The sequence below is a fragment of the Equus asinus genome, chromosome 21 (assembly GCF_041296235.1).
Source record: "Equus asinus isolate D_3611 breed Donkey chromosome 21, EquAss-T2T_v2, whole genome shotgun sequence".
Taxonomy (NCBI): Eukaryota; Metazoa; Chordata; class Mammalia; order Perissodactyla; family Equidae; genus Equus; species Equus asinus.
This window is the reverse complement of record NC_091810.1, coordinates 68,991,066-69,007,859: the sequence shown is the minus strand read 5'-3', so window position 1 is coordinate 69,007,859 and position 16,794 is coordinate 68,991,066. Positions and strand designations below refer to the sequence as shown.

The 16,794-nt window shown below is 38.9% G+C and overlaps 1 protein-coding gene across 3 annotated transcripts in view; it reads right to left on the bottom strand.

Moving 5' to 3' along the window:
- The window catches only part of NGLY1 (N-glycanase 1), a 56,874-nt gene extending 40,592 nt beyond the window's left edge, over positions 1-16,282 (bottom strand). For 2 of the 3 annotated variants that reach the window (XM_044754455.2, XM_044754456.2), the window contains exons 1-3: positions 15,980-16,156; positions 9,305-9,419; positions 4,564-4,809 (exon numbers count right to left, since the gene is read on the bottom strand). In XM_044754455.2, the coding sequence (XP_044610390.1) occupies positions 4,564-4,809; positions 9,305-9,419; positions 15,980-16,110 (492 nt within the window). In that variant the 5' untranslated portion in view covers positions 16,111-16,156. Of the gene's footprint in view, positions 1-4,563; positions 4,810-9,304; positions 9,420-15,979 lie in introns of all 3 variants that reach the window. The other variant, XM_014829830.3, reaches the window with a different exon arrangement.
- Between the last annotated feature and the right edge of the window lie 512 nt (positions 16,283-16,794).

The window sequence follows — 16,794 nt, the reverse complement described above, 5'->3', positions numbered from 1 at the left end:
TTTAAAATGAAAATATTTTTGTATGTGCATTTTGTATAAGAAAAATTGAAGTATCATACACACAACATATGTTGCTTAATTATGGAATTCTCAGTTTATCTTTTTTCCCCACATAATAATTCTTTTCATGTCAAAACAGACCACATCATCATTTTTAATGGATGCTAAGAATGCTGATTTAAGGATGTGTCATATTTAAGTAATCTCCTATTGAAAAGTTTGTAGGTATATGTCATCTTTAAGAATGGTAGGTTCATGAACAAGAAACTAGACATTTAAATCTTACATCCATATAGGATATTTTTTCTCTTATAAACATCACATATAAATCCAGACTAAGGTTGTTTTATGAGATTAAATTAGTTTAAAAAGTAAGTAACTCATTTTATTATTTATCATTATTTAACACTACTATATTATCTTTATAATTGCAATGAAATAATCTCAAATGATAACTCTTTTAAATACATACATACATACCCAGATACACAATGGGCAATAATTTCTAGAGTGATAAACAAGTTGATGAAAAGTTCTTAACAATTTCATACACATTCTAAAAGTAGTCATGTACCAAATAAAAGCATACATTTAGACTAGCTGTGTAATAACTGCTGACTGCTTATTTTAAGCAAATCATACTTCAGAATCACCTAGATCAAGTTGCAAAATTGGAAATATAATGCATCTTACATTCTGAGGTTCTATGTCTTTGAAAAACTCTCTTTGCTGTTTCAAATCTGCTTTCAGAAGGCAAAGGGTATAAAAAATATAAAGAGTTATCAGGAAGTTATTTCTCTAGGAACACTAAAAACTCAGCATGTATAACCAGAAAATTTAAAAATCAGTTGGGTCATTAGGGAAATACAAATTAAAGCCACAATGAGATACTACTTAATTAACATCTACTAAAATGGCTATACTATAAGAGACAATAATGAGTGTGGGTAAGGATACCAAGAAATTCGAACCTTCACACATGGCTGGTGAGAATATCAAATGGTGCAGCAACTTTGGAAAACAGCTTGGCAATTTCTTAAAACATTAAAGATAAACTTACCATACAACCCAGTGGTTCCACTCCTAGGAATCTACCCAAGAGAAATGAAAACATATGTCCACACAGAGCCTTGTATATGTGAACGTTCATAGCAGCATTATTCAGAATAGGCAAACATGGGAAACAACCCAAATGCCTATCAGGTAATACGATTCAGCAATAAAAAGGAGTAAAATACTGATACATCCTATAATATGGATAAATTTGAAAAACACACAAAATAAAAGAAGCCAGAAGCAAAAGACTACATATTGTACAATTCCATTTAGATAAAATAAGCAGAAAAGGCAGCAAAATAAGTTTCTAACAAAGATCACTTATTGAGAACCAATACGTTTCAGTGCTTTATATCTTGAAGGAAAAGCAAACGGCAAGCGTCAACATCAGTGACTATCACCTTGTCTATTTCAAAATTTTTCTTGATATAGTTTTGTTTTTGGTTTTTTTTAAAGATTGGCACCTAAGCTAAAATCTGTTGCCAATCTTCTTTTTTTTCTTTCTTCCTTCTTCTTCTCCCCAAAGCCCCCCAGTACACAGTTGTATATTCTAGTTGTGAGTGCCTCTAGTTGTGACATGTGGGATGCTGCCTCAGCATGGCCCGATAAGCGGTGCCATGTCCATGCCCAGGATCTGAACCAGCAAAACCCTGGGCTGCTGAAGCAGAGCGCACGAATTAACCACTCAGCCAAGGGGCCGGTCCTTAAGATCGTTTTAACCAAAAAATATTATAATAGTTATGAAGCTCACCAGTGCTCAGGATTTGTCTACTTTATACAAAGGTTAAATGCTTTTTTAATCTCTCTCCTGCTGCTTGACTTTGGTCCATTTTAATTCTCAATTAGTATTCCCACTTAAAATAGACAAGGCAGGAAGACATAACCGTTAAATTCTCAAGTATAGCAACTAGTGGTGATAAAAACTTAAATCACAAGATACTTTTTAAAAATGTGTATTCCAGGGGCCAGCCCAGTGGCATAGTGGTTAAGTCTGTGTGCCCCGCTTCGGTGGCCTGGGGTTTGCGGGTTCAGATCCTGGCTGCAGACCTATGCACCACTTATCAAGCCATGCAGTGGTAGCAGCCCACATACAAAATAGAGAAAGACGGATACAGAAGAGGAAGACTGGCTACAGACGTTAGCTCAGAGCCAGTGTTCCTCACCAAAAAAAAAAGGTATATTCTAGTGATCCGTGGATAATCAAGAGTTAGCTATAAAAAACAAGATTCATTCTAATTTCTCCCGAATCTCTTAAAGAACACAGAAAAGATACTTTGTCCCAAGGACTACAGAAATAAGAGTTGACATACACTAGCCTACTAAGAGCATATGTCTTTGAGAAAGACAGTTTATTTTCTTCTAAACTCTAAATGTGCTTTGGCAATAAAATGATATTTTGTTTTTAGTGTAGTATACAGATGCTTTCTGGTGATTAACAATCTTAAATACCTTAAACTATATCGGAATTGCCAGAGTAAGAATCAAAAAAAGGAAAGAAGCTAAAGAAGACTCAGAAAATGTGAATGGACTTCCTAAGCCAGAACACTAACAAAATACTACTTAGTTCAGGAAAGAGCTATTTTGTAAAATAAAATGTTTTCATGCGTTATATGCCTTTCTACAAGGCTGGTTAATACTGTGCATTTTACACTGTAAAACTGAGATTCAACAAAAGATAAAGTAGGGAATCTTAAAAGATATATTCTAACACTTTAAATAGAAAAAGGATACAAAAAGGTGGTAAAAACCAAGGAAGAGATTAAATATGCTTCTGTATCAACCTTAACTGCAAAACTGATGAAGACCTCAGGTATTCCAAGATGGAATGCACATGCTCAAGAGAGGGGCACAAAAGAATCCACTGGAGTGTATCTTAGATCTACCTTTTACTTCACCCTTTGATTTTTCACATGATTATTGTATAAGGTACATATCAGTATAAAAGCATATAATTTATAAGTTAATAGACACTTATTGGGTCACGTACTTAACATTTTATTACTGGTAAGATGTACCATCAAAAGAGTGGACACCACTGTTCTAAGGAACAGACTGACTCGGGTTAGTATTCTGTCACATTAAAATTCAGTAGTCTCACTTTTCTGTTAATGTGTGATAACTTTGTACTGAATGAAGCAGCTCAGACACTTTACAGGAAGAACTATTATTACTAAGCGTAAACACTTAATAAGCCCTTTACAGCTTCCAAAGCTTTCATAGATGCTATCTCATCTGATGCCCACAGCTACTTAGCATCACTACTAGTTGATCCAACAGTATCCAGTAACAGTTTCTCAGAAGCATTCATAAACACTAGCTGCATTTATTATTACAAATAGACATTAGCTATGAAGCTAATGAGAGGAAAAAATATTTTAAAGACTTAAAAGTTAACCTAAGTCAATCTGAGGCACAAAGGAATATATTCTAGAGGAGTTAATCCTCCACGAAAAACGTTTAGAAACCACTCAACAACAATTATATAAAAGGACAGTAACTCTCTGACTCTTCCCCTGACAGCCCCTATCATCTCTATTCTTAAGTTTTTAAAGACAAGCTTTGGGCCTTCCCAAACTACGCAGAGGAATGACTGCCCATTATTTGACTACCAGCGAGGTAAGGTTCAAGGCTCTGGAATTACTCAGCTGCAAAAAATTAAGGGTAGATTTAAAAACTGACTCTATATAAAGTTCTGCTGCACGGAGGGCAGTGACAAGGTGTTTTACCAAAATTAAAATGAAGACATACGTCTAAGCTGGCTACTGATAAAACCACTACAGAAAAATTACAAAAACTTTTCTGACAGTGAAAATTTAGGAGAAGAATACTTAAGGACCTTTATCAAAAGGGACTTTTGTAAACATGATAATTTCCTATTAAATGAGATCATGTAGGTGTACCAAGAATGCCTATAAGACATCAAAAGTTTGATTTCAATTCTTCAGAAGTATATATCTGTATATGCTAATAACAAAACTTCACTAATTTGCTCGCACCACTAACAGTAAATTAATACATCATTATTTACCTTAAAGAAGCTGATTTTTTATTAAATTGAGGTATTGTTAACAGTTAGGCTGTTGGAATTAATAATCCCCATGGTTAACGGCAGCAGGTAAAATTCAGATCAGAAGTGTCAATGCAGTAGAGGAAATCTTATTTAATGGCCATACCTTTGTCCCGCAAGTCCACTACTTTGTTTTAGGTTAAAGACATATGCTAATTTGTATAACTGACCTAAGTACTAATGCAACAGATACTTAGGCTGCCTCAGAAGCAATAAGCCGCAAGTTAAGATTTAAAAGTATAAATAAAAGATAGCCATTTTCCCTTTTGTTACAAGTTTGACATTTTATAAAGAGCTGAGGAAATTTAAATGTATTCGAATTATAAGAACCAAGAATAACTGGGGCATAAATTCAGGAATAAACCATAACATACTTCAGAGCTTTCGCTCCTTCAATACGTTGAAAGGAACAGTTAAGGAAGGTTTAATTCCAACATTACCATCGGAGCAGACGGTGGATTTGCTGACTGCCCTTCACTGTTCCCTGCACGCTGGGTTAACCCATTAGGATTTGAAGACTGCGTTGTAGGAAGCTGGATACTGGCTGCAGGCTGCTGAGGTAATTCTACTTTGTGGCTCTTATTTGATCCATCTAATCTGCTACTTCTCTCTATGGCAATCAGGTCACGGATTTTTTGCAGCTGCTCCACTGAAGCTTTTTTAGGAAAGATAAGATGTGTTTCTCCCTGGAATTTATAAAATCAGAAAAAATTTTAACCTTTGTTTTATACTGACAGTCATTCTTATATATATATATATATATATAAAAGGAAGCCAACACTATAGAATACACCGTATCTTTACAAACATTCTGTTTTCTTACCACTATGGCACTTTTTTTATACAGTCAAAAGTAATGCCTAACATAAACCAGAAAATTAAGAAAATTCGTCTCCTGTTAGCATATAATGCCTACCTTATTTCAAAGGACCTTTAATAAAATATTTTATCTTTTAGGAATAATAAGATAGAAAGCCATATAAGAATTGCACAAATGATATTCCTATCTTCTCTGCAATAGTATACGATACTACTATTCTCTATGAAATTCCCTATGAAATAATAACGAAACTAGAGATACAGCCATACAAAATGATCACTGGTCACATAAAAACGATAAGAAGTTATATAACAACCTTTGAATTTTCTCAACACAAGTCTGTAAAGAATAGTTACATGATTAGAAGTCTATATATGGGATCCACCACTTCTCCCCCAAGATAATAAAAGTGTACCTTGATGGTCAATTGAAAACTATGTCTTGTTAACAGTAATACAAAGGTGATCCAAACAAAACAAAAAATCAAACAGTAAAAATCCAATTCTTTATGTAGTGATTCATTTAATGAATACCAATAATATAATCAGAGTGCTTTGAGATACAATAAACATTACAATAAGGCTCACCATGTAAAATAGGGAGCCAAGTACAAAGCAAGAAAAAAGTGAAATGAAAATATATTCAATCAAGTTTCAAGATGTTGAGAAGCAACAATGTCAAAACAGTAATTCCACTAACTGCAAATGAGATAAAACAGTTGTTACAATGTGCAGCAGACAGACTTGTAGATTGTGAGTATTTAAATTAAACTCCACAATTGAGAATGACCTTACTTCCTGGTGATGGCAGACCTACAGGCATCAACTGACCAAGACATTACTCATTAATAGCATGAAAATCAATTCCATATGAATCTTTTTAAAAAAGCTGGAAGAAGCCAGCAAGCTCCATATATTACCCATAATAGCTGCAAAAAAAGACTACTACTACTTATTATGTTTATATGTGTTCTAGGTACTGTGCTAAGCATTTTACATACAGTATCTTATGTAACTCTCACAACCACCCTCAAAGGTAGGTATTAGGTTTATCTTCACTTTTTATATGAAAATAAGGCTCGGAGAAGTTAAATAACTTGCCTGATGCTACAGAATTGTCAGAGCAAGGATTCAAATTGCATGACCTTAACTGTTAGGCTATCATTCACTCCATCTTAGACTGAACAGAGACCCAAGACCACAAGCTTGTGCAAACAGTTGGACGGGTTGGGCAAAAACAGAACATTTCTACAGTTATGATGGTTGGCACAAATCAGAACACGATGACTTTTCCAACATTAGAAGGAACCACCTTATATCTAGGATGAGTCTGGGAAGAAAAACCAGACATCTGGTTTAAAATCAACTATGGAAGCTTCTGATCTCATACTGCTAGTGGAGCACTGAGAAAGGTAGATGACACCACGGACAGAGAAGGAAAAATAGCATGACAGGTATCTGGATATATGCCTCAGTCCACCCCTCAGAGAGGGCCCTGGTAAGACAGAGATGCTGCTCATGCCTTGCTCCCTTCCACCTTTTCAGGACCAGTCCTAAAAGAATACGACTATGGTCAAAGTGTCTGTACCAAAATTTTAAATCAACAGCACTGTATTTTCATAAAAGGACAAAGTTACAGGCTTAATGTACTAGATACAGTAACATTTCAGAACTTGATGAGAAATCTAGTATTTAACAAACCTATGTTTCTCAATGGATTTTTGCTGAGGCAATTCTCATTGCCAGACATTAAGCAAACCTGGCCCCTGCCCACTAAATGCTGGTTATATCTTCCAGTCACCAAGATAATCAAAACTGCCCTTCTCCAATGCCCCACCCTCAGGACGGGGGTGGGGGTATAGATGGAGGGTGGGTATGGCTCCTGGTGAGAACCACTCCACTAAGCTAGCCTGATGGGTGACATATCTACTTGGATCCCAGTCTTTCTCAACCTCCTTCTCAGAATTTTGATAAAAAAGAATACAGCCTCAGAGACAAGTGGGCCCAAAAGCATCCAGGAGTTTAATACACAGTTGAAAATTTTGGGATAGGTCTTAGATTCCTACTTCATCTCAAAGGCTACCAAGTTTCCTTTTGGCGGCAGAGTTTAGTTTCAGCTCCATTAGTGTCTCCTGCAACTTAGCCACAATGATAAAACCTTTACTTCAGACAGGTCCTGAGGTGTGACATTCAAAGCCAACCAGAACTTTCAGTATAAATTACTCTTATCAAAACATGTTAATTTTTTCTGAAATTGTGACTCCATTTGTGTCATATACTACCGCAAGTCTCAATCTGGCTTGTTTTCTTGTTACTTTCAGGTCTGCCTGAGACTGAGGGGTTTTCTGGGATGTGGGACTTTCCATGCTAAAACAGGCCAATCCCAGGCAAACTGGAATGGTTGGTCACCCTATCTGGCACTCGAATATTTGCTGACTGAAAGACAAATCTGATTCCACTGAATCTGTGACACTTCAACAATGAGAAATTAGTACAGTCTCCGGTTGTCATTTACTCAATTTTCCTGCCATTTGACTCTCAAACATCTGCATTTCCTTGAACAAAATCAGCAATGCTCTCAATTTTTCCCCTCTATAGTTTAAAGTCTCTATATCAGATGTCCGTGACTACAAGCAGACAACACCATAATTTATACCTTCAGCCTGACCTCTCCTTTTGAGTTATAGACTCATATATCCAACTGCCTACCTGACACCTCTACTTGAATATTTAACAGTATACCAGTGAAAATTATCCAAAAGACAGGTAGTGATTTATCTTGACACTTGTTACTCTCCAAGAGTTCTCATTCTCAATTAACAGTACTCCCATCCACTTAGTTGCTCAAATCAAAACTAGAAGTCACCCCTGATTCTTTTCTTTCCCTTATACTCCACAACCAACTCATCAGCAAGTCCAGTATATTGCTTCAAAAAGAAATTTTGGATCCCTGAACTTCTCCTCCGTCTCCACTGCAAACAGTCTTTAATTCAACACATTTGTATTTAGTGCCTAAATGCACCAGCACAATTCCAGAAGCTGAGAACAATAGGCAAAAATCCCTGCCCTCATGGAACTTACACAAACCGCTACTCTTTCTCATTGAGACTAATATAATAAGCTTTCCAACAGGTCTCCCTGCTTTCCCTTGCCCCATCCCAGAACATCCAGAATATCCTCTTTACAACTGCTAGAGTAATCTTTAAAAATATTCTTCCATTCCCCTTCCAATGGCTTCCCATCTCACTTAGAATAAGATCCAAGTCTTTATCACAGTCCTCAAAAACTCATGCCCTTGCCTCTGCCTGCCTCTGTAGCTACTTTCTGTGCTACTCCTGCTAGATGTCCTTTGCACATGCGAATCCTTCTACGTGAAAACTCTTACCTGAGAGCTTTCAGGTACCTGAACTGCTTCTTGTTACTCAGGTTCCAGCTCAAATATTATCTCCTCAGAGGCATTCCTTGACCACTCATTCTTACACAGCTGCCCGTCACTACAGTTGCTTTTTATTGTATTACCATGCTTTATTTTCTTCTTTGCACTCGTCTTTGTTTTCATGTCTACTGTCTGTCTAACCTATTAGGATGCAAGCTCCATGTGACACGGGATCTATATCTACCTAGTTCACTACTATATCCCCAGGGCCTGGAACAGAATCTGGGGAGAGAAGCAGAGAGGCAGGAAGGAAAATAAGTCCTAGAGCAACTTAGCCTATCTCTTTAACAACTTCTACAGCCTTGCCAATTCTGACCGCTACTGCCTATCGCGTCTCCACAACCTGGTCCAACTTCTTTCAATATTCTATACACTAAAAATGGTTAAGCTTATACCCATAAAGAAAATTCACAATATTGATAACTACTTTCATTGTGTCATAAAATTAAACTATGCCACGAGATTCCAGAAGATGGAAATACCAACCTTTTCTTTTAACCTAAAAACAAAAAGACCCACTGAGATCATTCTCCTCTGCCACAGAAGAAAACCCTTATATGTGGCAACTAAACTCAGCTTTTCTGTGTTTACTCTTTTCATTTCTTACTGGAGACAGGTGGCTGGACCCTATTCAGGTGTGCTCACAAATCAGATTTTTGCTAAAGTGAGCCACAATTTGGTCCTTGGGTTGCATGTCTTACTTGTTAGAAAGAAGTTACCCAGTGGGAGAGTAGTATTTTACTGTGGTTTTAATGTATATTTACTATGACTTTTAACTGTCTAATATGTGAAGAAATAATTAGTTCCACAGTTTCCCAAAATGATCCATTAATTAAAAAATTATCATATTTAGATAATTATCCATTAACACAATTTTGTATACTTTGTACATGAATTGGGAAGAAGAAACCCTTGAACATACTTACCTCTTCAAAGCCCATTTCAAATAAACATTCAACAGCTCCTCTGACGGGCAAGAGTCTAGTAGAAAATGCTGTGTTTCCAATCCGGATAGATCTATATTTTTCATCATTAGGGTTTCTGATTAAAAAACGAGGTTTGGTTATATGTAACAATTTATATTTTTCACAATGTTTTTGCATTCCTTTTCACATCTTACACTGGCTGTACTCTACAAGGTAGTATGGATCCCAACCGTAAAGTAACAGGAAGCACAGTCTGTGAAGCAGCCTGATTCTGTGATGCTTACCTCAGTATACATTTACCACAACCTCACTGTTTAACTTTGCAGCTGATATTATTAATGCTGCCAGAGGGAAATCCATGTGACATTTTAATTCTGTGCTGTTAAAGCCAAATACCTGTATGAGTTTTTAGGTTGCTAAGAAAAAAATCCATGTAAGCTCCAGACAGGGTGCAGAAGGTTTTGCCTGTTTTGTTCTGATGGATCTCAATCATCAAGAAGGGTGCCTAATGCATAGATGGTGGTTAACAAATATTTGTGAAGTGAATGAATAAAAGAAACTAAGAAGCTATATTAAAATGGATCACAGTTCCTCAAAGACTTTACTCCTGACAAACATGAAGCTAGGTACACCTTTATAGTCACTTGATTTTCTTTCTTCCCTAGACAAACACTTGTTTTTACTGTAACTTCTGCTTCAGTTCAAGCTATATTTTTGTCACTGCAAGTATGGTACTAAAATAAAATGAAGACATGAATTTTTTTTACCGTGATTAAGATTTTGAATAGTATACATGGGATGACCAGTACATGAAAAGCTTTGATTTCAGATTTTTAATAACCTTGATCAATCAGAAAAGCTGTTAAAAAAAATCAGAAAGAAAATACAAGGTTAAGTAAGATAAACACAATAGTATACTCAAAAGACCTTCAGAACATAATTTAGGATGATAAGTAGAAGGTTTCGTATCTGATACCAACTCCCTTGAAATGGCAGTGGCTTCCATTAGCACTAAGAAGAATTCTGAGGCTGTGTCAGGGACCCATAGGAAGAAGTGCTGAGGCCATCTGCCTGGGGTATGGAATGGGGCAGGGAGCAAATGCTAGCAAGTGATTAACCAACTTTGTCCTAACTATACATGTTCTCTAAACATTGTGATACAAAAACAAAACAAAACAAAAAAAGGCTTTTAACTGTGGAAGTTTAAACAATTTTCACATTTCTTTTTCCATCAATCAACTCTGTTGCCAAACTGTCATAAATGAGTCTATTTAAAACTCCTTTCCTTAATTTCAAAAATTATAAAAGTTTCTTACGGAATATTCTGAGACAAAAGCTTTACAAGTGTTACTCAAAATGTCCAGAGATTTGTGCCAATCTACATACTCTTTGCTACCTATTCACAAAAACTGCAGAAATTGAAAGTATTCAGTAATTTTTATAGCAATTTGATATTGCAACCAAATTTTCATTGTATTTTACAAAAGTTATAGGTCCACAAAGAATTGGAAATTAAAAACAAAAACACTATTCTTTACCAAAGGTCATTTGAGAATCACAGATAGTTGAGAAACACAAAGAAAAATATATGCTCTACTCTTTTATTCTGTGTGTCAGATCAGGGTTTCTCAACCCCGGCATTACTGACATTACAGGCCTTTGTTGTGGGGGGCTGCCCTAGGCACAGCAAAACGTTTAGCATCCCTGGCTTCCACACTACACTATATCATAAGAGTGCCTCCCCTTCTTACCACTTAAACAAAAAAATATTAAACTACAAAATAATCCTACATCTATCCAAGCTAGTTATAGATAAATGAGGCATCTTTTCATGACACTTACATTCCACAGAGTAACAAACACATTAGTACCACCACAATGATCTATCCTACCGGTGCAAAACTGCTTGAGCTATTTTAATCTATTTTTTCCCAACAGCTTCCAGATTTGTATATTACCAAAGTCTTTCACTGGGCTTAATTTTCTAGTTTTTCTTTTCTCTTTCACCACTGTTTAAAAATTCTTATAAAATTTACATTAGTTGTACTGATATAGCTTATTATTTTGATATATGTTTCAAAGTAACTTGATATAAAGCTTTGCTATAGGCTTTGTATAGTTTAGATTTTCCTTTTTAGTTTCTAGTGACCAATTTTCTTTTTACAACATTTATAGACCTCACATATCATTTATCTGTTTCACTCACTAAAAGCATATTGCAAACAAAAACCAAAAAATGACAGTAATGTCCAGTTACCCAAATCCTATCTTCCTCTTTTTAAATATGCTGAGCAGACGAGCCAGTCTTGAGTGTAAACTGATGCCAAAAGTCAGGCCCTGAAACCCTCAAAGGCTTAGAGAACTTGGCCACTGGGCCATCAGACCTCAAATCCATCAGATCCCATTTCCTACCCTCGGAAAAGTGCCATACAAACCCCTTCTCCATCTTCAGGGTTACAGCATCATTCCAGTGTGTCCACGATCCTTGAGTTTATTACCACCCTCCTTAGCCTGCAGCGTCTAAAGTATCCCTAAGGACCAGCTTTATTTTTGCTTGACCTTCTTCTTCCATTAATTTATTTTTCTCTGCAGACTTTCCTCAAATATTTTTTGCTATAACTCTTTGATGTGTTTTCTCCTACCTCTGCTGACCAGTAACTATTTCTGCAACTTGTAATATTTATCTTGTTTGTTAGCAATTATTTTGCACCTTCACTTGAGCTTTTTTTTTGGTTTTGACTGATGATGTTGAACAAATGGGGTCTTGAAAGGGCAGTAAAATTTCCTGCAACCATCACTTTGAAGATGTTTTGGTGTCTTCTGAGTTGTCTTAACCCCAGGTATCTACCAAAATGTTTAACTTACGGGAAATTAGTCTTTGTTTTTACAATTGAATGGTAGGAAAAAGTCATGCTTTTCACCTAAAAAGTCATAATCTACCATATTTCTAAGATTCTAAAACACGTTAACCATAGGCCTCCGACTGAGGTCATAGCATCTCAGAAAAAAAAAAAACTAAAATGTTTTTATTTCAGAATTTCAGAGCACAACCACAAGGACTTACAACTAGACTATACAACTATGTACGGGGCGGCTCTGGGGAGAAGAAGAATAAAAGACTGGCAACAGACGTTAGCTCAGGTGGCAATCTTTAAGAAAAAAAGAATTTCAGAAACACTGAGAATTAAATATATCTGACCATTTACTAGCCCTCTTCCTCTTTAGAATGCATAATCTCAGAAAGGGTTCACATAAATGGAAACGCAGTGCATGAGTACATCAAATACTCTTGTATTTTTATTACTAATCACAAAAGTTGGTCTGTGGGTCATTTTTAAAATTATTTCTTGTCCTTCTGAAAAATCTGTTATTCTGAGATACACGTAAATTTTTCAAAAACATCTCTCTGCCTTTAGAACCATCTCTGGCCCTACCATTCTCTGTAGCTGACGATAAGGGTAATGTACACGTATTCAGGGTGACAGACACAATAGATTAACATAGGTGCCAGATCCTTTATTTGTTCCTGTCTTTTGCAACAATCCTATAACAAGATATTTTTCTTTCCTCTTAAAAAGAGGAGACTGAAGCCCAGAGAGTTTACAGAAGTTGCCTATCATCACACTCTTAGGAGATAGTTGACTGGGGTTTAAACCCATTGGTCTGATTACAAAGCTTACCTACTATCCACCATACAAGATGCCAACAAACCCACCGATCCTCAATTAACTACGCTCTCTCAATTTCTTCAAGTGTCAACAGTAACCTAGACTAGAAATCTGAAGTTATTTCGGTTATTTTGTCTCCTCCCATTACCAATTCTATTCCTTGCATTTAGTCATCTAGAATTGCCAATCCCTGCCTATAATACTTCTCTCTCCATTCTATCCGCAGTTATGCTTATGATTACTACAATAGCTTCACAAATGAAATCCATGCCTTGTGTCTTCTTACACCATTATTCTACATGAAACTCTTTCATTACGCTTCTCTTTGAGTCTAGAAAGTAAGAAAGTACAATCGCTTTCCTTTGCCTATCACATCAAATATATGTTCTCTGCTACTCCATCAACTGGTCCTATCTCATCAAATCTCTGTTTTCAAAACTGTTCCACGTTAGGTCCCTCTGCTATCCGCTCACATAAATGTATAAGTGCTTAAACAGTGTCTGAATTGTTCTCCAGATTTTATGCTCTGGCTATTTTCTGTACCTGTTTCTTTCTCCCAGACATACTTATTTTCTTTGAAGGAAGAAACCACTTTCCATTCTTGGTTCTTCCCAATCATACCCAGGACGGTTCGTAACCAATAACTGTGCATAGTTTCCAAAGGAAATTAGTGGAAAATCAAGTATGTTTTGTAAGAACGAATGGAGCAAATTATTTAAGGAATCCAAGTGGAATGCCAGTGAAACTATTACCGATTTTTGAGAAAGTAGATAATATTGAGGACAGCACATCTTTATCTAGAACTCAGTGAACTAAAAAAAAGGTAAAAAGTTCAAACGCATAGCATACTGGGAATGCAAATTAGCATATATTTTATTCTGTAATTTCATTAGCTTTATGACTCTTAGTTGGGGAATAGGATAAACATCATCCGAAGCATAAATTTAAAACTTAACCCGAAGTAGTATTTTCACTTGTGTGTAGTGACAAGAGTTGCTGTGAAAAAAAACCAAAAAACTGCTAATGAAATTTTCATTTCAGCATTCATTCTATAAAATACTATTATCAGAGCCTGAGGTAGGAGCAAGGGCTATCAAGACAACATCCCTTACATAGTCCCTTATCTCTAATGCTAATGGATTTCCCAAAACAGCAAAAGGAACTGAAAATCTCGGTTTCCTCTACTCTCAAATAAGTTAGATTAGCATATCTGTAATGTAGCGTGGCAAGATGAGACCTGGAGCTTTTCTGCTAAGAGGTTAACATGTGGCTGAACTTGGAAAGTAAAGAAAAGGTAGTTTTATTTCCCCCTTTAGCCTGAAGAAGTTTGAATTCTAATATGAGGGCAAGGACTAATACTATTAGTAAAACAAACTAAAAAAGGTAGTTTTTCATACCACCTCCAATTATATGAGCTCCAGACTCCTAAATCCCTTTTTAGATAAAAACTTTTTAAGACCACAAACATAACATGAACTGACAGCATGTCAAGCTTCTTCTATGAGTTTGGCAAACATTCATAATGATGATTATGATGCCAAGTCAATACTTGCAAGCAAATGATTTGCTTCCTCAAAACACCTTGATTTTAGCATTTTTGGTCTCACTGGATTGAAAGCAAAAGTGAATCCTTATTACAAGATGACTTCCCTTTTCTGAAGTGGGGTTTAAATAGTTTGGCTGCTTTCCAGGTGTGACGTCCCAGCCTACGAGTTCATTCACTCCTGCAGAGTCCACTGGCATCCTTGTGCTCTAAAGAGCTGTTAGACCTCTCAGAGCAGAGAGGGTGAGTTGAGAAGGTGTCACAGAGGAGGAAGGCGGTCCCACATAGGTCACAATTGTGTAGCTGTGTACAGTGCACATGCTGCATCCTTCATAACATCTGGTGCATAATAAGGGCTCAATGTTTTTCCTTCAATTTACTTGTAAAATCATTAACGTTACCTATATGAAGACATTATAACCGCCATAGGTTAAAACACTGCACTGGTAACTAATGCCTCTAAAATTAGGTCACATGAAATCTGGAACCTGAAACTGAGAGGAGTTTCCTTTTAGACTTGAAGCCAATATCCAGACCGCTTACATGACAAGTATACCAAGGGGCTGAGGGGGAACAGAGAGCCTAGACTGTCACGGTGACCTGATAAATGAGGTAACACCAATAAAGTACCTGGCACCCGGAGCTCCTTTAACCTCGGTTCCATTTTCCCTCCCCCACACATCATGTCCCTCCTTCCGACACCACATCATTTGACCCAAAGTTGAAGTGGTAATGATTCAAAATGAATAATCAAACTTGTCTCCTTATTCCCAAAATCTGTATGGCCCCTTAGAGATCTAGTAGCGTACTGTTGCTCACAGAATGAAATAAATTACTCTTATCCAAGGTGATCTGCACTAATTCTTAAAGGGTCATTTTGCAAAGTAGAATCTAGATATTAATATGAAAATTTCAACTTTAATATGGTTAACAATGTTTCAATCAACAAAAATGGGCAGAAAAACATCATAAACATGTAAAAACCCATCACTTCAATAATATACTTAGTATTAAGGTGTTCACAAACCGGTTGGGAAGTAAACACTTTGTCAGGGACTAACTTCTGACAAGCATGTAGAAACTGAAAGCACCCTGTAGGGTAAAATCCACGCCGTGGGAACAGCGGGCTGTGACCGTCTATGTCCCGACAAGCAGGACAGTTAAAGACCAGGCTCAGAGGCCAGGCCCTGGGGCACGCCCCCCCACCGCCCTGCCCCATCCCGGGACCTCCAGCTCACGCCTGAGCACCCCGACATCAGGTGCCGAGGCCCAAGGGCAAAGAAACTTCCTCTTCTCGGGCGGGTGTGGGGCCTGGCCGGCGGGCTCGGATACTGAGCCGGAGCCAGGCCCAGGGCCCCGTCCCTCCTGGCCTCACCGCCCTCAGGGGCTCGCGTCGGGCGCCCCCAACCCCGGCCGAGCCGGCGCCGCGCCCCGGGACCCCCGCGCCACCCTGCAGCCCCGCACCTGAGGATGTTGTCCGCGTAGGTGAGCAACAGCTTGGAGGCCTCCAGGAAGGTCTCCGGGGTGTTCTGGCAGAGCTCGGCCACGGCGGGCGACGCGGAGCCCGAAGAGCTGCCGAGCGCCGCTGCCGCCATGCTTGAGCGCCCGCCGCCGTCGCCGCCCCCAGCGCGCCGCGTCCCGCACTGAGCAGGCGCGTCAGCGCGCCGCCGCCGTGGGCCGCGAGGGCGGGGGGATTCTGCGCCAGGGGCGGCTGGCTCGGCCGGGAGGGGCCCTGTTCGGGACGGGTGGGGGGGCACTGGGCAGAGAGGGGTCGGAGGCTCTGCCGGGAGGGAGCTTGTTCGGGAGGGGCGGGGGATAGTGAGCGGAGGCGCTCGGCAGAAAGGGGCTGGGGCCTCGGCAGGGAGGGGCGGGGGGCTCGGCCGGGAGGGACGGCGGGGGTGCGGGGGGAGGTGGCAGGGAGGGGCGGAGGGGCGGGAGCTTATTGGGGAGGGGCAGGAGCCTCGTCTGGGCGGTCTGGGGCTGATGGGAAGGCCGGGTGTTTCGACCAGGAGGGGCAGGGGCTTGGTTGTCAAGGCCCGGGGGCTTCGGCCAGAAGGGGCAAGGTGCTAGGTTATCTGGGTCGGGGGAAGTTTGGCCAGGACTGGTGGGGCGTCTGGTGATCAGGGCCGGGAGCAGGGTTGGGAGTAGGGTGGGAGGGCTGGTCGGGAGGAGCTGGGGGTCCCGCCAGGAGGGGTGGGCCAGCCGGTGCTGGCCTGTGCGGGCCGACGCGTCTTAGAAAGCCGAGTTCCTCCGCGCCCCAGAGCCAGCCTCGATTGATC